This window comes from Acyrthosiphon pisum, chromosome A1 (assembly GCF_005508785.2).
Source record: "Acyrthosiphon pisum isolate AL4f chromosome A1, pea_aphid_22Mar2018_4r6ur, whole genome shotgun sequence".
NCBI classification, from domain to species: Eukaryota; Metazoa; Arthropoda; class Insecta; order Hemiptera; family Aphididae; genus Acyrthosiphon; species Acyrthosiphon pisum.
In genome coordinates, this window is record NC_042494.1 from 165,529,657 (window position 1) to 165,550,511 (window position 20,855).

Genomic DNA, 20,855 nt, shown 5'->3' on the forward strand with positions numbered 1-20,855 from the left:
TAGGGTGTAGCAAAAAATGATGTGATTGACTAGGTATGTAACAAAGTGACGACTTCAGTTCCGTTATTAATGTAACGTTTAAAAAAAAATATAATTAACAATATTATAGTATTGGTTAGGTACCTAAATCAAAAAACAAAATAGGTTTTTAATTGATTAAAATAAAAGTTACTCATCCGTCTGTTCATTTTGTTACACTCTGTATACAATGTACAATGTGACATCATGTTCTATAAGATGTGATAAATCGCGATCGTGAATAATTAATAAATATACAAATTTAACGGCGCGGCTAGAACCATTTGAACAGTTAGGTATAATAAAATCAAAATTTCTCAATAACGTATCATCACGAATACATATCTTGTTTCCGTGGTAGTAGTGCTACGATATTTCTAAACAATATATTATATAGATACTCTACGCAAAGCGGTTTATAACTATAAATTATACAATTTTGGGCTTTGATAATAATATTAAATTATACTATCATATAATATAGCGTAATGGATGTTACCGTTACCAAAGTCGTGATCTCTGTGGACCATAATGTGCTTAGCATCGAGTTGGCGTTCAACATACTTCAGAGGAAAGTGTTCGCCGACAATAAATTGAACGTGTTTATTTTAACTCTAGACGTGGACAAAGTAAAAGAAACGGCTGAACATATTAAAAATTGTTGTTTCTCCAACCTGAATGGTAGGTACTTATATATATTGCAGATCGTTAAGGTCTTATAAATAATAAAACTTACATTTACTTAAAGACGTTGGTATGTGCCTATAAATAAATAATAGGTATTGTTCTTACTAGATTTTATTGACATACGGTATGTCACATGCCTATGACATTTTTGAGAAAAATAGAAAATCGATCTCTATTAGTTCTTAATAATTTAACAGGCTATAATCCATAATAATAACTACTAATCATAATAGAAAAAATATATATTGTATTATACAATTTAGATCGTTTAAAAAGATCTTATAAGTACTATAATATTTAATTATTACTATATAGATATAATATTGCTTAGCAATCAGAAATTTAAATAATTCATATCGATTCGGAGATTCGTCTATCAAGACATTAATAATGATAAATCCGTTTGCAGAATTAATCGTGACCGGAGATTACCACGACGCGTTCCGGAAGGCCGACTATCTCCTGATAATGACCGATTTGAACGTGCCGGATCGGAAAGTTATCGAAAGCGTCCAAAACTTAGACCATGTTTTCAAAAAGGTCAAACCTAACGAGCACCTATATAATATTGCACTCCGTGACTACGTCTAAAAAAACGTCGCGAATATAATTATAACGCCTAATATAATATAATATAATATGATAAAATGGTAACAGGCTAAATCGTTCGATCGACTGGCCAATCCGGATGCAAGGATCGTCGCGATGGGACCGTGGTCCAACACGTGGTTACAGATTTTCGCTGAAGTCGCGACACGCCTGCAAAAGTGCAACTTTACCGGTTTGTCTAGACATCACGTGAGTAAAGCGTTGGGGCTCATCGCACGAAAACTCGACGTAAGTTGATCGTGTATAATATTATCGTGTCATAATGATATATATATATCAGTATATTGTATATATAGTAATATGCAATAATATCAATAACATAATATTGTTATTCTGACTTATTCATATATTATACCTCCAATGCTGAGGTTTCGTTGTCGACGAGTTGTTTTATAACGTTATATGAACATCACACAATGACACACATACATCGACGATTTCGTTATGAAATTTAGCAACGATTATACGTAAAAAAACAGAGCACGCATAGTTCAAAGATGAATAGTATAAAATCTTTCGAAATAGAAATAACAACTCGATTAAATAGGCTCAATAGAATTCCTGTATAGGTACGACGAAACTTATCCATAATGCTTATATCTTTCATACTTTAAATGTTGATTATAATATTATTATGTCGTTATAATATAGACTATATAGACCGTATAGTAGTACCCGCTTCGTATTCAACGTAGAATGGAGTGTTTGTTTTCATTGAAAATGAAAATACAAAAAACACTGTCAGTGAGCCATGATTGAGACTCGCTATAGATATAGAAATGAGAATATGACATAACATATCGAAATATTTACTATTTATTTTCTAATTTTATTACCACCAACGCTAACATTTTTCAAAACTAAGGGTTCGTTACAATAATATGCAGCCTAAACACTATTTTCGGGTATATTTACCTATAATCTTGTGGTTATTCACTCAGTTATTGTAGGTACCTACCTATTTATTAATTTATGAAAAAATAAACACAATTTTCTTTGTTGATAACCAATAACCATTATTATATTATAGATGTATAATTTGTGCTTCGTCGTAAATCGTCAAATCAATTACATTTTCATTTTGAATTATTTAATAATTTGTCTTCGTACTAGGTATGTTTTTTTATGGTAATTACTATAAATTCCATAAATTCATTGTTGAAAATATTAACATTTAAAAAAAATGTATAGTGTGATATTATTTATAAATATACTTTTGCATTACGATATTCTAGCCATTATATTTTAATGCTCGCTGTATTCACCTTAAAATATATAATAAATTATGTATTCACACGTATTCTTGTGCAACAGTGCGAAGTGCACGAACTGTCAGACGTATACGTATGGGGTAAACATTTCTTGGACATAGCCGACGCCAAAAAAAAAACGAGATTCGAACCGAGAAAATATGAATCGCAATGCACGGTGAAAACGCAGAAAGTTATGGGTCTTTTGTCTTCGAATTGGATCAAAAATTGTTTTACGCCACAGTTTGTACGCACCTTGCACCGCTCGTATATTATAATATATTAGAAATTATTATTAAGACTACAGATCATTGACGTGCAAATATTATAATACTTTATAAAAGTTAATTCAATTTTGATTTTATGAACACAAGTGAAATTGATTTCTGGTCAATGTTGATATTACGCGCGCCGTCCATACGCCGAAAAATTAAAATGCATTATAATTATAATATTAAATATCATATTATCTTTGCGGTCTTACTATAATAATAATAGTATTGTTGACACAATTAATTTGTATTTAACACGTTCCGGTATAGCTATATATACCTATACTAAATGTCTAACCGTACATTTTTCACGTTCACGACGACTCGACTTGACACCGACTTTTTGCCAAGTCACCCAGGCCTAATAATAATAATATATTATTATGTGTGCGACGTGTATAGGAAGCAGTACAGACGGTAAGGACCTACAAACATTGTGTTATATCGGCGGTGTGCCATCACATAATCGACTGGTGTCGGGGAACGGGTGACAGGACAGTGTGCATGATGATTGTTGTACATCGACCAGGACACATCAACGACGGCGTTTTCTCGTCATACCCGGTGGTCATCAGCGAGTCCGGAAAAATGTCATTCCGCGTGAGTATGCCTACCTGCAAAACGTTTCGTTTTTGTTTTTATAGTTACGCAAACCTAAGTGCGTAGGTATACGCATAGAATAAAACTAAAAAAAAATGTGTCAGACTTTATAGAATTTTCCTGTGCAGTATACAAGTGCATATTATAAGCGTATTTACAGAGAAAAGTCGATTGAATTCAACACATCTCGTCCTCTTGTCGTACGAAGTTTTGACCCCCTCCCCCCCCCCAACACGATATGTTGTGCTTACTCGAGTGTTATGATTAAGCGTCAAGATTAATTATGCAAACTTATATTTTTAGTGATACCTACGTTATTTTTTAGAATTTTTTTAGGGTTAATTATACGCTTTTATAGATAGGGGTAGTTGTTGAAAATTTCATAAGATTATATTCTTAGTTCGATTTTGATTTAATTGGTTCTTCTTTACAATTTTGAAAATAGTTATATTTTTCCAAATATGTAGGAACCACTAGATGTCAGCCTAATTGTGTAAGTCACCCAAAATAGCAAAATCCATTGGCACGCGTGGAATAGGATATAAATATTCAATGGTAATAAGAATGTTTAAAACTGGCACTCAAACAATATATTTTTACAACACTTCTTTATAGCCATTCCATGTAATTGTAAATATAAATTATTATTTCAATTCGTGTACCATATTTGTTTTCTAATAATCTGATAATAAATTATTGTTGTTTTTAATTTATTATTTACGATGTTTACAACTGAAAGTAGAATGTTTTTACATAGTACCTATAAAACTATGATAATATACAATATTACGAATATTACTATATAATATAAAACAGTAAAGAAAAACAATAAAAAAAACCAATAAAATGTGTTACCTATCGTTTGTTTTAGAACATTGAACCGAATTCACAACAATTTGTAAAATTGTACAGATATCTGGAAACTCGACAAAAAGAAAGGTGCTTTATTCGCAACTACATCAAGTACCTACAAGGGTTGAAAAACTACCTACCGTTAAAACCACATAATGTGTAAATACGACCCATATTGTAATCTCGCGTATTGTTCGTTATAATCGTAAATATATTGTTTGGACTTTTGACGAAAAAAAAAAGATAAAATATACATAATATATAGGACGTTGAATGAAAAATACGATAATATAAAAAAAAAGTTTCACATTGCTTTAAATCCAAAAATAGATAAAGATGAATCTTAAAGATCCCCACATAAACTTCGTTCTAAAAACTGTTTTCAATCCTTTGACAGTTTTTTGCAAAATTGTTACTCGACGGTGCCGTAAATTATGTAGCTTAGTCTGGAAATTCGCTCGGAAATCTTTCCAGTACAAAATTGAATAAAAGTAAAATTTCTATTGAAAGGCAATCAACAAGTATGCCACCAATACCTAAGTTCGAAAAAAGTAACATTTTCTAAATTCTTTTCCTATCAACGTGTAGATCCCCATTTAAATAAATATTATAGCACTGCAGTTTGAGACGTAAAAATAAGTTGCTTTTAAAAAATTAAGTAGGTAACATAAACGTTGATCTAAAAACGGTTTTAAATCCCTTTGACAGTTAAAACTAACATATTTGAAAATTAATTGTACAAAACTATCACATTTAAACAAAATTAAAAAATATAATATATTTTTATCTATACATACCTAAGCGTTTATTATATAAGTATATTGTATATATTATATTATACGGTTATTACCGCGGCGCGGCATGGCCTCCTGGAAGTTGCAACTGCAACCCTGGTATTACGACCTACACAGTAAAGTCCACCACTGAGTAGTCGTCGCATAACTTAATAAGTATAGGTTACACACTTACACATAATACATTTCATTTAGAATATTATACAAAATATAATATACATACGATACACAACCCAATCGTAAAGAGAGAATCTTATACATTAAATCAATATTATTTTTATAATACTTTATGCATTTCAATTAACTCAATAGTGTGTACCCTATTATAATATGTTATCGTTATATTTTATAATAATAAATTATTTATTATTCATTCATAATTATATTGATATTAAACTCGGTTTAATGTTTTATTAAAACTTATTTGAAAAAAAATCAGTATCATTAAAATACGTGTAGCTTAAAAATATTTATTATTATAGAATGATCGCAATAGATTCAATTTATTATTTGTTTCAGTGACGGTCAAACATTAGGTGGGGAGTGATGAGGGGGATTGATCCCTCCTTGACCTTTTTTTCAATGTTTAAGAGCTGATAACCATAATGGGATTGATAAATTGGGTCCAAAATTACCTTTTCTTCGGGTCCCGAGAATAAAAGGGCAGTAGGTAAGTTAAGTCGCGGAAAAAAAGGTAAGTCCATTCATCTCATTTTTTAATATCTCAAAATCTTTATAATTATGGTATAAAATGAAGACAACGGCCAATTTACCTAATTGAGATTCCATTGTTAAAGACGAAAAATATAATACATTTAAAAAGGAATTTATTTCACCAAATATATTTTTTATAATAATTTAATGTACCTAATAAGTAATAACTAAAAGTAATTTTAATACATACAATTATCTTAAAATCAATGACGTAATATGAACACCAACGTTTTGAAAAAATAGGTATATATTAGGTATAACCATGCAATAATTCAATATTTGTAATAATAATTATTTATTCCACTTACAAAAAATACTGACACATTATGCTTAGGTAGGTATATATTATTATAATATATAGCATACCTAAGTGCGTGCATAAAAGAGAAAAATTGTACAATTAATGATAATACATATATATAAATATATAATACACATTGTAGTATAGGTATTGAAAAATGAAGTTGATGAATTCAAGTAAAAAAATTTTCATAAAATTACACAACTTTGAGTAAAAGTGAAATACCTACATCGTAAGTAAGTGAGACATGTATTACAATAGGTTCATATTACAAATATATTTTGTTTGTTAAATGCAGTTATAATTACCATTTAGGACACAGCAGAGATTAGAATTGCCTACAAGAAGAGTAGGAACAGTCCGTAGACTACTGTCATCAATAATGCCACCAAAAAAGACATTAATGTGTAGTGAATCATGAACAGTCTGAAAGCATAAATCGGAAAATAATTAATAATCTGAAAATACTATCGATGAAATGTAACGACCAATTATGTCTGTTGGACAGTGAATATTATACTGACTTTTTATTTCGTTTTAACGCTACCGGCACCGTTTCCATTGGATCTTTTACGATGTACAGTCGAATGCCCACCACGTGTTTTTTGAAATACTCGTTCCAGTCTAATTTATTCATGTCGAACTTAAATAGGGACTGGTCCAGTTTGGACAGTTTTTTTATCAGTGACTTCGTGTTGTTGTCGTGGAACGTCCACGACTGTAGGGCGAAGTACGCTATGACTTCGATGAATTTGTGAATTTTCTTGTATCCGTCTATTAATCTAGAAATTATTTTGCATCATATATCGATATATTATGTTATCATATTTTTCGTCGTCGTGTACTTGGTACTTACTGTGGCTTTCTTCCCGTAAGTTTCGCTAAGGAATCGATAATGTACGCGGGTAAGGTGTGGAGGAGAAAACATAAAATTGTAAATTCGTAATGATTTTTAGTAAGCCTCAACATAAATGGCCAGATCTATAATATATAAAAACGAAAAAAAACGATGATTATGGTTCGCTCAGGTATAAAGTCCGTCCAAGACAATAAATTAATAACCATTTTTTAATTCAACTTAATATTACGTTGGGTATTATTTGAGTAAAAACGTCTTCGAAGCACTCACCGCTTTTACAGATGGAATATGACATCCATATTTTTTGTTGAACACTGAAAATTCTCCCCATGTTAATGGGTTAGACCTCGAAGAAACGACATTGTAAATTGGTGGCACGAATTGTTCCTTATTCAAACCATCTGCTTCAACTTCACAATTGGAGTTTTTATGCTCTTTCCTAAAATGTTTAATTGTATGTTTTAATTTACTTTTACATGTCATACCAATACGGCACTACTAAGGTTATGTATCAAAACATCTAAAACGAAAATCTACAATATAATTAATTATTACTGAACTCGTAAAGTAATAGTGTGATAATACGATTGCAGCGGTCAAACGTGGTGTATTTAAAACCATAACCGGCATTTGTCATTTATTTTAAAAAAATTGAATATTATTGCTTACCTAATTAATAAATCACTTTTTTTCTTATAATAATAATACCTGCAGCTATGTCAAAAATTAATAAAATTATACGAACTTTCATCGATTATCGACTTGCGTGTTTATTTTTAGCACTGCGCAAACCCGTAGAAATTATGATAGTTTTATACTTTTTTTGGCTATCGTTTACGAAAAACATTATTTTCGCGTAATTGAGAAGAATATAAACGCCCCTGCCCAATTTAATGTATCTATGTTAAGGTTAGGGTCCCTCGACCCTATTTTTTGAGAACAGATTTTTCCACTGACTTCATAGACGCATTATCATCACATGGGTTATGGCCTATGGGTCAACAATCAATCGATCTTTAGATGATCATAATATAAAACATAACTATTGATTATACCAATATCGGTTGATCACGCGCGTAAAATTAAACACATTTTACGCGTTATGTACAAAGTAAAGTACTTATCATTGAAGAAAAAAATACGATTTCCAATGAAGAAATAATAAAAGAATAATATTATTGTGCTGCATGTAATGATATAAATAATTTACCTAAATAAATAGTGGCGAACATGACCAGATACCTAAAATTATTAAGTATCTAGCTCACTTGTTAAAATGGGTCGGCGTCCAGTGTCTTCTGTTTGTATGGTTATGGGGAGGAGGGTTAGTCGTTGACAGGAGAAAATATTCGAATTCCTTATAAATTACACAATAACACGACGATAGCCAAATTCGGTGCCACACGAACGCGAAATCATAAGAATATATTATCATAGGTACTATAATTTTTTTAAATATAGCTATTCACCAAGTGAAGGTAAAGAGATTGGTCTGAAGATAAACGAGTCAAAAACAAAGTATATGATACTTTCAAGACGAAATCAAAATACTAATTATTTAAAAGTTGATGAATATAAATTTGAAAGGGTACAGAGCTTCAAGTACCTTATAGGCGTAGAGATCAATGAAAATGCTAATAGCCACGAAGAAGTTAAAAAACGACTTATGGCAGCAAATAGATGCTACTATAGTCTAATGCCACTGTTCAAATCAAGATATCTATCAATAAAGTCTAAATTATTAACGTTACACAAAGTCTTAGTCAAACCAATAATTGCTCTATATGCATGCGGTACATGGGCCACGACAAAATCGGATAAAGGAAAGTTAGGAGTGTTTGAAAGAAAGATATAATATTATATCGAAAATTGTATTTATATTATAAAGGACAATTTTCGGTCCAAAGAGAAATAACGATGGAGAGTATGAAATGAGAAACAACAAATAATTGGATAATCTTTATAAGGAACCTAACATTATTGGGTCCCTGAAGAGCACGAGGATAAATTGGGTGGGACATGTATGGAGATCAGAAGGAAAGATTGGATTAATAACTAAATGGAAACCCAACACTAGGAGATCTCGAGGACGTCCTAGACAAATATGGGTGGATAGAGTACAAGAAGACTTGAAACTTCTAAACGTAAAGAACGCAGAAGAATGTGCAAACGATAGAAAGGGATGGAGACAACATTTTGTTGCGGCTGTGGGCCTTAAAGGACTGTGAAAGTCCAAAAAAAAAAGTTATTCACCATTGGTTGTGGATGTCCCAGGCAGATGCCACAACGGCGTTGCTGACGAAGTCTCCGGGCACGATGTCAGCCATTAGGTCGGAATCGGCCAACATGCACCTCATGAGTCCAATGCCGGTGGCCGCGCAGACCCCTGTCGGTCCGTAGATGTTGTTGATCCACCCGGGGACCGGTTCGCTGTCGGTGGCCACTACTACGATTCAAAATAAATTTACCAAAAACGTATTATTCCTTCGTAATATCGACAACGGCGACGATCCACAACTAGTAACAGTATTGCAATCAGAAAGGTTTTGGTGGGGGCGGGGAAGGACCTTAATATAACAATCCGAGGTTACTAGATTGAAATATGTCGGGTTACCTTTAAAAGGTTACACACTGTATTTGTATTTTAAACTTATATTCTGGTGGTTCTTTTAACAATTTTTATTGTCAAACATATTTTTATTATTATTGTTATTATATAGGTAATCACTATTCAACAATATTTAACAAAACGGTTTATTGTATTTTACCACTTGACAAGAGTACTCAAATTCGGTTAAAAAGGTTTCAGGCCGGTTGCGCTACTGCACTATAATGCTATAATATTATATATGTTCAACGTATTTATATATAGTGTATACTCACTCATCGACGGCCTTACCACTCCAATGGGTAACCCTTTGCCGTGTGTTGTGATTTCGCCTTCGGCAATTGCTTTTGTCATAGCATATGTGTTTGGCCAATCCTTCAGCATTCTATATGAATAAAAAACATACTATACATTATTCTCTATCTTTTTTGTCATGGGTGACTTTACTCTAAGATTACTTAAACACATAGAAAAAATGATTTTGCGTAAATGCATTTTGTCTATGTTGCGTGTGAGCCAGAGAGAGAAAACAAATAGTGCGCTGACAGCCTCTTAAGAGGACGTAACAGTAGTATTTGTTGTCTCAGTCTTACAAGTGTACCTATTATGAAACTTGATGGTAAGAATATTTTCTGTGTTTATATGTTGGTTTTTACGATAGTTCAATTTTTTAGCAAGTTATGCGTATATAATATACCGTAAATTAGAAAAAACTCATAACTCATTTGAAAACTGAATTATCGTAAAAAATGAACGTACAAACACAGATAATGTTCTTACCATCAATTTTCATAATAGGTCAATTCACCTTAATGTTTAAACTAACGAAGCTACAAGTGTTATGCTGAGCGTAAATTTGCTATGTTACGCACTTGTAAGACTGAGTCAACAAATACCAGTGTTCGTCCTCTTAAAGGGCTACAACACGATTGTGCACTTTTTCCTTTTTTGACCTGAATAATAACAACATGATTGAGCACTAAATGATGTGTGATGTATATAGTATATACTACATTAATATTTAATATAATAATTTATGTACAAAATGAAATTGTATATACAATACATATTTTCTATATAATTTTCATATAAATGTACTCAATAACTTATTAGTTATTAATTCACAATTATTTTCCTTCCCGGTTATTACATAGACTTAGGACTGACAACAAATTAACATTGTTGGTTTGGTTAAAAGTGTGTTTTGTGTTTCTAAATCGCATGAATATACTCGTACTCAATGTAAGTCAATAGACAATAGTCAATATTTTTTTTGTTCATATAAAAATAAAACATGATATGAATCATAATCATACATTTTTTAATATGTATAATATTGTACTTAAAATTACATTTGGTGACTAGGACAAAAACGTGGTCCCGTTGCCTGTAAATAATCAATCATTGATGTTTTATTATTTTTAAATTTTTCCCAAGTATCCGTTATAAATGTAATGTTGTTTTCTTGCTCTATTCGTAATTTATTTTTTTCATTACGTTTGAGACTTCATTTTTAAATATGTTTCAGTTTGAATACCTAATAATATGTTTATTATTTGGCGAACAGATAGGTGCGAGGTATAAAACTGCATAATGCATATGAAAAGATTCTGGAATATGAGTTGTTCCAGCTTCTTCTGATGATTAATCTGCCCATAAAGTTGGGGGGGAATTATACGTTAGTTTTTAAGTAAATAATCGGGAATTCTAAAATTAGACGTAGGAGCATTTAGTATGTAACTATTTTACATATATTTATTACTATACATAGTGATAGTAGGTATAAACATTATACACATATCATTTGGTAAGCAATCGTGTTGTGATTTATCAGGTAAAAAGGGATCGGGGTGCAATAGTGTTGTGATTTTATCAGGTAAAAATAAGGAAAAATGTGCAATCGTGTTGCAGCGTACTTAAACAATATATGACTAATTAAATTGTATTCAATTAACTCTCTATTTTTTCGAAATTAATTTGTTTTATACCATTCGAACAAATTAATTTCAATTTGTTCTATCTATTAAACACCAGTACTGCAGATCATACATGTACGCCATACTTACGAAGGAGTAATTCTGGTGATGTAGTCATCGTCAAGACTGTTCATGAGCTGAAACAAATTATCTCCAGATATTGGTGGTTTGTAAAACACTTCATCTACGACTTTTCTCCCAGCACAATTCGAATAAGCGGTTGAAATATGAACGAAAGCCTAATCGGAAACAGTCATTATGAATAAAACGAAAGTAAAAACAAAAAACTATTTAACTTCGTAGTATTGCATTATCATTATTAATTTTATTATGAATGATTTAATTTAAAAAAAATATACAGAACAATAGACGCGTATACCAATGCGCATTACCTACCTTTAAGTCTCTCATTCCTTGGCTTATTTTCAGCATATCCTGCAAGGCGACTATATTGATGTTAACCGCTTTTCTTAAATGTTCGTCAAATCTTACGGTAGCAGCAGAGTGTATAACAATGTTAACCTTTGTTTAAAAAAAAAAAAATGTTAGGATAAAAGAAAAATCTAACGATTATTATAATAATTATTGTTGAGTGTTATTACTTCATCTTTTATAATGTCTATGTATTGCTCTTGTATCCCTAAATTTGGTAAACAACAATCACCGATTACTGCTGTGACCTTTTCTAAATAGTTGGGTTGTTCTTTTTTCATCAATTCAAATACCTGAAATTTTAAATCGAACACCTCGCGTTTTACTTAACGGAATGTAAATTTTAAAAATGTATGAACGGCATTTAATTAATTTTTTTATTACTCTTTGACTACCTACCTACTTAGCCATGATTGGCCATGATTTGTTTTATTGATACCTTAGCGATTTCACGTTCATAGTAGCTCTATTTAGTTACTTTTAGTTACCTAATATATTATATTATTACACTGATTTTAAAAACTATAAGAAAAAGGAGAATTGACAATATAAACAAATGAACAAACATGTATAGAATATTCCTACGATTAAATGTACATCGATCATATACATGCGGATGTTGGTAAGTAAAATGCTTTATATTAAATATTTAAATTGTACCAATTCTACTAAAATATACTCTTTTCACTTTAACTAATTAGTTTTATTATTTTATACAGATTTTGTCTAAATATATACTTTTAACTAAATAATAAATATTTATGATTATATTGTATTTGTAGATATGAATATATTATAGCATACCTATTTAAATTTCCTAGTATTAATAATCGTCTCTGTTAGAGGTCGATAACTATGTTTTTTATCATATATTTTACATTCAGATATTATGTGTTTTGCTTTTTGTTTTATATGTTTTTATTTTAAACTCATTGAAAGAAACAATATATACATATATATGTATATGATCTAGTCAAAATTCATTTGCATGTATTGTTCATTTTTTTATTCATAAATAGACATAATATGATGTTTAAAAATAATTCAATCGGATGTTTTTATAATATTAAGTTAAAAATTGTGGTGTAAAATTTGGAAGTTCAAAAGTTTAATTTATATTTTAGTATTTATCTGGTAATTTGAGTTTTAAATAGTATTAGAAAAACAGTTTTTAATTTAATAATTATGTTCATAATTTTGATTCAGTAAAACAAGACAATAAAATTTGATTAATATGATATATTATATTCAAATGTTGAAAATATAAAATATTCTACCTATTGTAACATAATTTAGACGAAAAATTATACTATCAAAACCAATCGTGAATTATTATCCGTATATAAAAATAGTTAAATTTCTAAAACTATTATCTAATTGTAAAAAAATAAATAATAATATTTACTCACTGGATCATTGAACAGCTCTTTAAACCTTTCTTCTGTAGTTTTCCCTTTTTTCTCTCTGATCAAGACATAAATATTTTTAACTCCAGAACATGTTCTGAAATAAAAAAAAAAAAAAAAAAATTATTAACTTACTATTATACTTAGTATATTTTTTGACTTAACTCTTATAATATATTATATCAAGAATTATTATAGAAACAAAGTTTAAGTGTTCTCAATTATTAAGTCGGTAAAAATGTAAAAGTGATATTGAATTATTTAGGTATTTAAATATTTTTATGTTTCAATATTGGAATTTTTGAATAAAAGTTAATGAATAAGATTAAAAATTGTTGTTATAATTTACTACATTTTGTAAATAGTATGAGACAGAAATGTACCTATGATGGAATATCATTAATTTGTACGTTACCTACGCAAAATGTAAGCGTCAAACTATTTCCTGAATTTCTTAGTAAAAACTAAACAAACAAAATATTTGATAGGTAATTTTTATATTTTACAACAATTTACGCTAATTTATCTTAATCTATAGGTACATGACCAGAAATTTCTACTTAATTCTTAGTTTTTAGTTTTAAAACCATGTGCCCTGATATCAATAAACTGTTGAAGTTTAAAATTCAAACGATTGTATTGAATTTATTAAATGTACACGTAATAATATATTATTAATTACTATACAATAAATATATTCATATCAATGTATTATTGTGTGTCTAAATAATATATTTAATAAATATATTGTGTTGTGAACACCCAAAATATGCACATCATTAACAATAAACAATTTAAATTCGATTGAACAATGGCGTAATATAATATATAAGAGTAATCAAATGAATAGCTGTTACCTGATTAGTTTTTCCAGGATTAAATTCCCCACAAATCCAGTGGCGCCAGTCAAAAAAACCGTCGTACCATTGTAAAAAGATTGAATTTCCGAAAGGTCATGAGTTGTGCTCTTGTTGTTCGAGTCGAACTTATCCATGACTGCAATATCGGCAGGCATCCTGAAACGTCAAAACAATACGAAATGTGAAAAAATGTACCAAAAATGAACAATGTTGTTGTTGGTGTAAAAAGATCCTGTAAGAGTTTAAGACCTTTGAAAATATCACAAAAAGGATATTCTAAATTCTGATCATAGAAGTAACTCGGTATTTAAAAAAAATGGACTTGCGTTACTTTACTTCTGTGGTACAGACATATAGGTAAGCCCTAATATGTTGACCTACGAGTAATATGCATAAGGTGTTATGGAAAGCATCTACACCGGAATTAATAATTGTTGACAAAAACATTAGGTTTCTATCAACAATTCCATCAGCTAAATATTTTAAGTCAATGACCCTGAAGAACAATATAGTAATAAATATTATGTATTGACATGTAGAGGGGGCATTCAATTCATATAATATTAAATTATTAAACAAAATAATATTCTCGTTACTTATACCGAATTTACGATGGCCCTGCTCATATGTATATCCTAAACTCTATAAGATGTTATTTTATTACATCATATTTTAGAATTTTACACTTAAACACGAAATAAAATATGATAATTATATTATTAAGAGTATGTCTGATAATATTATAATACACAGAGATGTATTGCGTAATATAGGTGAATAATAAAAATAGTTCAACTTCAGCAGTGCTTTGGTATATGTAATATTATATATTTACCAGGCACACGATTTCAACGGAAACAAACGAAGTTAAAATGTTTCTACGGTCATATAATCAGATATTATTATCAAGACGATACACAATGTACCTAGAGACTTATAATAATATGTTAACATAGATATTATTTAAATAAAAGCAGGTATTCGTAAATTTCTACTTGAAAATATAATAAATGATTAATAGTTACGTCATAATATAATTTTTGAAATATTTCTCTTCAGTTGTGTTCTAATGTTTCCATCAACCCGGCGTGTAAACGAGTGATACAAATTACAAATCCATCTCGTTAAACGACAAAATGAATGAATAATAAGTACTGTATATCAAGACCTTTGACCATAGAACAACAATATAATTTGTTTATTAAGTGAGCGAGTTATTGAACTTACTATTTTGTGTATTATAATTTGAAATGACAATGACATTACTCATAGGTTTATTATATGATCGATAGATTCACGTTTCTGGTACAATATAAATATAATATTGTTGTAGATTATTATATCGATAACTATATGTGTGGGCAATCTTTTCTTTGTCAATTCTCATATTATATTTTTCGTTAAAATATTCAATTGTACCTATATCGATAAATAATAAAAACTTGATTTGCATTACGCGTCATATTTTTATAACACTATAAAATTTACATTTGTATGATAAAGTTGTAAATGTCGGTCTATTCACATACCTAAATAGTATTTTGAATTTTCATAAAATATATTTGGTTTTCGTGTATTATATTAGTCATAAGATTACCTCATTATTATTTCTAGTGAATATAATATGACACTGCATTCATGTACGGTGTTTTGTTTTCTTTAAAAATCCGTTTTTCATCGATATATTGGCATATTGGCCAGAATTTGGATTGCAAGTATGCGTAGTATTGACGTATTGTATATTTGTATATAACTATAAACTGCAAAAACGTATTATAGCGAAATTTTGGTAGGTTTATTTAGCTGGCATTATATTTATCGTAGATAATAGCTGGTGTTACCTAAGGACTACGTCAGTAATTCGTGTCGACTTCCGGGCACATGAGATAGGGTGAAAAAAAAGCTACATTTTCAAACCAACTGATTAGGTAATGTTTTTTTTAATTTAAATTAAAAAAAGATATCATAATCGTAGTTCCATATATCAACAGTATAATAGGTTAGGTTAGGTTATAAGTTCTACTACAGTTCCAGAGATTTGAGTAAGCAATATTATAAAATTAATTTTTACCAGAGTACATACAAAATTATTGTCTATATACTTAAATTGTTTCTAAAAATATTGACTTAAACTATTGTACCATTATTTGTACTATTGTGCAATATATTAATATATTGGTACCTGTCCTCTATTGTGCAGTGCAGTTATTTTATAATTTTTTGCCTACCACTTCATATCAATGTCAATTTATTATTTTACGTATAATTTTGGTTTCCCATTTACCAGTATCTAATATTAACGATTATTCAGGCCATACAATAAAACGTGAAGTCATTTAGCCATCACCAATCAGTTATCAAGCATATAATTGATAAATTGTATAATTTTTTTATTATTATTTATTATATGTTTAAAATAATAAATTATTTCTACATACCTATCATCATTTATACATGTTATTGAAAGTTTGATGAAATATTTACATGATATATATAACATATATTGTAACTATTTGTTCCATGTTACGCATTACATAAACAGTATCGATTATTTGAGACTTTAGTGAGTGATGTCAATGGATAAAGAATTAATAAATAAAATATTTATTGGGTTTTGTGTGCAGTACCTACCTAATTTATTATTCATAGTCGTTGCAGTTTTCGGAGTCTTCCAAATCGCCTTTAACAGCCGGGGTTATAGTCGTCTGTCTTTTTTTTGGTTTCAAGTCCCATTGTACTTTTGGGATATTGAACTAATAATCCCGAATAATGAGTGTTTCCGTATCGTCATGTAATTGTTTATTCCTTGTGAACCATAATGGAGCCTTGCGAAAGTATTTGTAGAATCATATACATTTAAATTACAGTTTATAGTTTCCAGAACTCGAATGGAACGTGTATGGCGAAGAAAATGATACTATACAAAACAATAAAGGCCAAGATGTCACCATACAAGTCGGAGAGACAGTAGAAGAGACGTTGCAGTGTTTGACGAAAGCTCTGGGCGACGATTTGGACTCGGCCAAGAGCTTAGCCGAAGCTGCTCACAAGGAGTTCGAATCAAAAGATCTCAACGTTGACTGTTATCCGCCCGAAGAGGAAAATCTCGATTTGGAGAAAATCGGAATATGGATCGATCCCATTGGTAATTCATATATTATAATTAATAATTATATGTATGTTACATAATACTATTATAGAGCGACAGAAATTATGTCATTGTCACTAGTCTTTTTATAATAAAAAAATGTCATCACTCTCACGTGTTGGGTGCCAATGGATACCAATAATAATTTAAACAATATTCAATAGGTACTGAAAGTATAAAGTTTAACTATAATGTATTAATAGCCGTCACGTTTTCAGATAATATTTAAATTTGAATAATTCGTTCGTTTTTTTAAATTGTTATTACCTAGGTATATAAATGCATTTATTAAATGTCGTATATCAGATAAAAGCTTATAATATATCGTATCAGCTATTATTGTTGTAATTTATTGTCATTATTTAATTGTAATTGAATTGACTGAATAAATTAATAGTAATATTAGTATAGGTGCAACTCAAAAAAAACATACCATAGGTATACATGCAATTTTAGACTTGTACTTCATAATATATTATGATAAAAACAACACAACGACAGTGTAAATAAGCGGTGCAGTATACTATATTATAACATTTTTCACACGGAAAGCCGCGCAGGATCAGCTTATAATATATAATATTATATCAATTTTAAGTAAATCACTTCGGTAATTATCCAATTGCTAAATAACTATCTACCTACATATCAATAAATTATACGAATGTGTTAACGAATACATTACGTTTTTATTGCAGAATATATTTACACAAAAAAAAAAATGATCAATAACATATTAATATCATTATGTAGGTAGGTATACTTAATTTATAACACTATAAATGTTTACTATTCGAACTACTGTGAATCATTATAGATTCAACAAACGAATATATAAACGGAAATGTCGATACCATAAACGAATACGGATTCCACTCCAGCGGACTTCACTGTGTTACAGTCAATATTGGTTTGTTCGACAAGTACAGCGGAAAACCTATTGCTGGTGTCATCAATCAACCGTTTTTCGAATTCGACGCCGTCAATGGGTAATGGCCACTGTTTTAATTTGCTGTTGTAAATAATATAATAGTTTTTTTTTTTTAAAACACTTCATCATCAATAACCGATTATTTAATATCTAATACATTTGTTCTAATACAATAATTATTATATTTGCTACTGCATTGACGAAAATCGCAGGGGTGCTAAGAGTGCTTAGCACCCCGAATCCCGTGATTATCACTTATACACCATAATATTTCCATTATAACTACATTTATTAAAAATTCAAAAACATATTTAAAAAATGTTGATGCTTAAGCACCCCTGATATTTTTGAGTGATTTGCGCCTATGTTTGTCAGTATACTTATTATGTATATTTAACCAAGTGAACCAAGTGTTATTAAATTGGGAACATTCATTTATTGTTTTAAACTAAACGTCACGTATTTTTGCGTTAATTGTTTAATAGGTACTATAGAACGCACGTTTTGTGTTTAATAACGAACAGTTTGTTTTAACATCTTAACGATATGACATCATTACAATATTATTTATTTAAACGTCGTAAAATATTATTTTGACATCCTACCTATACTTTGGGTAGGTCTCTATCTGAAATGCATGTAAAACAAAATAGTTTTGATTATTTCAATGGATAATATTATAAATTATTATTTATTATACTCATCTGCAATGCTGGCAGTATACCTGTATATTATGACAAATTTAAAACAATTATTTGTTTTAATTATACTATAATAATTGTGAATAATTGACATAAGTGAGAATAACGTAAAATTTAACGTAATTGTACATGTATATTTATAAAAATAAAAATTCCCTGAACAAACTTAATAACGAATCGAGAAACGGGAAAGTGAAACGTCAACAAGACGTATTTTAAGAACTCATTTCATCACGTCTGCGTGTTTGTAGGTGGAATGGAAGATGTTACTGGGCGTATTGCGACGGACAGAAAAGTTTAAACTCGTTGCCAGAATTCATTAGCTGCAATCAGGTAAAGAAAAAACTCCAATTAGTTATACATTTATAAATTTATTATATTATGCTCTCATCGATCGTTTACCCAAAGCGGAATAAACGCCTGTTAAACATACCCATTATAGGTGTAGGATTATAAATTATTCATATAATACAATAGTGAGTCGCGAACACTGGCAATATAATTATTTGAAAAAACACTAAATTTACGTGCAGATAATGGCAGATATGATTATTATTATGAATAACGCGTTTGCAAAAATGTCACGGAATCGGGCATGAGAGATTTAAATCATTTTTTTCCCGCGTCTCAATAACGCACTAATGATAATATTGCGAAGTCTAAGATATATTTTGTATCAGTCTTTTAGATTCTGAGTGGAACGATGAATGTATTGATTTTACAATGATGTGTGTTTTTTTTTTTATTTTTTTTTAAATTTTTTTTTATTTTTGTGTCTGTCATCACCTTTTAGGACAGTAAAAGTGCTTGGATTTTCTTCAACAGTACCTTTTCTGATAGGAAAGTGAATCTCGTTGGTACTTTGGGGGGGTCAAAAGTAATCAATAGTTTTCAAATGCGCCGTGAAAAACACAAGAAAAATTAAGGAAAAACGGGACTTTTTACGCAAAATCTGTTTTCGAGAAAATTGATTTTGGTTTTTGTTGTAACTTTAAAACAAATGACAGATACATGCAATTTTCACTGATTGTTTATATTTCCATTTTCTATACGTGATAAAATTTTAAAAATATTTTGATTTGTTTTGAACTACTTAGGGACATTTTCAGTTTCCAATATTATTAGTTTTTTTTTCTATGAATGTCAATAAAACTTTATATGATGAGTAAAAATACTTGAAAATTTAATACGATGCTCCTACTATATTGTTACAAAGACATTTGAAAAATATTAAAAATCCTTAGTCACAGTTTTTTTTTATTAGCATTTAAAGTTCAAAAATTGACAAAATATGGAAAAATCACGAAAATTACCTAATTATTTTGTGTTTATAATTCGTAAAAATTTTTCTTTTTAGAACTAAGATTTTAAAGTGTAATACAAGATTCCTTATAGGATAATCTACCTTTATCAAAAAAAAAATATCTATAAGAAACTCAAATTAACGATTTTCTTATTTTGTTGTAATTAAAAAACGAATGACTGTAGAAACTTGAAAATTTCACTGAGTGTTTATATTAGCATTTTATATATACGATAAAATTTTGAAAATAATTTGACTCTTTTTGAGCTGTTTACGGACATTGTAAGTTTTCAATTTTTTTAGTTTTTTTTTCTATAAATATCAATAAAGTTTTATCTATTGGGCCAAAAACTGTAAAAAATTAATACAAGGCTCCTGATACATTGTTACAATAGCGTTGAAAAATATTAAAAATACATAGGCACAATTTTTTTTTATAAGCATTTAAAGATCGAATTTTGACAAAATTTATCAAATTTAAAATTGAATAATTATTTTTTAGTTAATAATTTATAAAATGTTCAACTTTTATAT

At 29.3% G+C, this 20,855-nt stretch overlaps 4 protein-coding genes across 6 annotated transcripts in view; 3 read left to right on the forward strand and 1 right to left on the reverse strand.

Moving 5' to 3' along the window:
• Positions 1–24: 24 nt before the first annotated feature.
• On the forward strand, positions 25–1,566 carry LOC115033918. The gene is made up of 3 exons (XM_029488780.1): positions 25–699; positions 1,115–1,245; positions 1,363–1,566. The coding sequence occupies exons 1-3, from the start codon at positions 507–509 to the stop codon at positions 1,549–1,551; spliced, it is 513 nt and encodes a 170-aa protein (XP_029344640.1). The 5' UTR covers positions 25–506; the 3' UTR covers positions 1,552–1,566.
• Positions 1,567–2,523: 957 nt separating this feature from the next.
• Positions 2,524–5,342, forward strand: LOC100568556. The gene is made up of 3 exons (XM_029488778.1): positions 2,524–2,811; positions 3,239–3,436; positions 4,308–5,342. The coding sequence occupies exons 1-3, from the start codon at positions 2,563–2,565 to the stop codon at positions 4,449–4,451; spliced, it is 591 nt and encodes a 196-aa protein (XP_029344638.1). The 5' UTR covers positions 2,524–2,562; the 3' UTR covers positions 4,452–5,342.
• Positions 5,343–5,908: 566 nt separating this feature from the next.
• The window catches only part of LOC100166788 (fatty acyl-CoA reductase wat), a 17,737-nt gene continuing 2,790 nt past the window's right edge, over positions 5,909–20,855 (reverse strand). Inside the window, exons 1-12 of one of the 3 annotated variants that reach the window (XM_003243126.4) lie at positions 15,264–15,406; positions 14,236–14,394; positions 13,382–13,475; positions 12,143–12,265; positions 11,937–12,062; positions 11,631–11,779; positions 9,840–9,949; positions 9,210–9,402; positions 7,227–7,395; positions 6,954–7,078; positions 6,622–6,879; positions 5,909–6,523 (exon numbers count right to left, since the gene is read on the reverse strand). In XM_003243126.4, the coding sequence (XP_003243174.1) occupies positions 6,436–6,523; positions 6,622–6,879; positions 6,954–7,078; positions 7,227–7,395; positions 9,210–9,402; positions 9,840–9,949; positions 11,631–11,779; positions 11,937–12,062; positions 12,143–12,265; positions 13,382–13,475; positions 14,236–14,394; positions 15,264–15,268 (1,599 nt within the window). In that variant the 5' untranslated portion in view covers positions 15,269–15,406 and the 3' untranslated portion in view covers positions 5,909–6,435. Of the gene's footprint in view, positions 6,524–6,621; positions 6,880–6,953; positions 7,079–7,226; positions 7,396–9,209; positions 9,403–9,839; positions 9,950–11,630; positions 11,780–11,936; positions 12,063–12,142; positions 12,266–13,381; positions 13,476–14,235; positions 14,395–14,487; positions 14,762–15,263; positions 15,407–20,855 lie in introns of those variants that run through there. The other 2 variants (XM_016802793.2, XM_008182794.3) reach the window with 2 other exon arrangements.
• Positions 17,008–19,767, forward strand: LOC103308779 (inositol polyphosphate 1-phosphatase-like). The gene is made up of 4 exons (XM_029486420.1): positions 17,008–17,019; positions 17,113–17,383; positions 18,204–18,375; positions 19,270–19,767. The coding sequence occupies exons 1-4, from the start codon at positions 17,008–17,010 to the stop codon at positions 19,385–19,387; spliced, it is 573 nt and encodes a 190-aa protein (XP_029342280.1). The 3' UTR covers positions 19,388–19,767.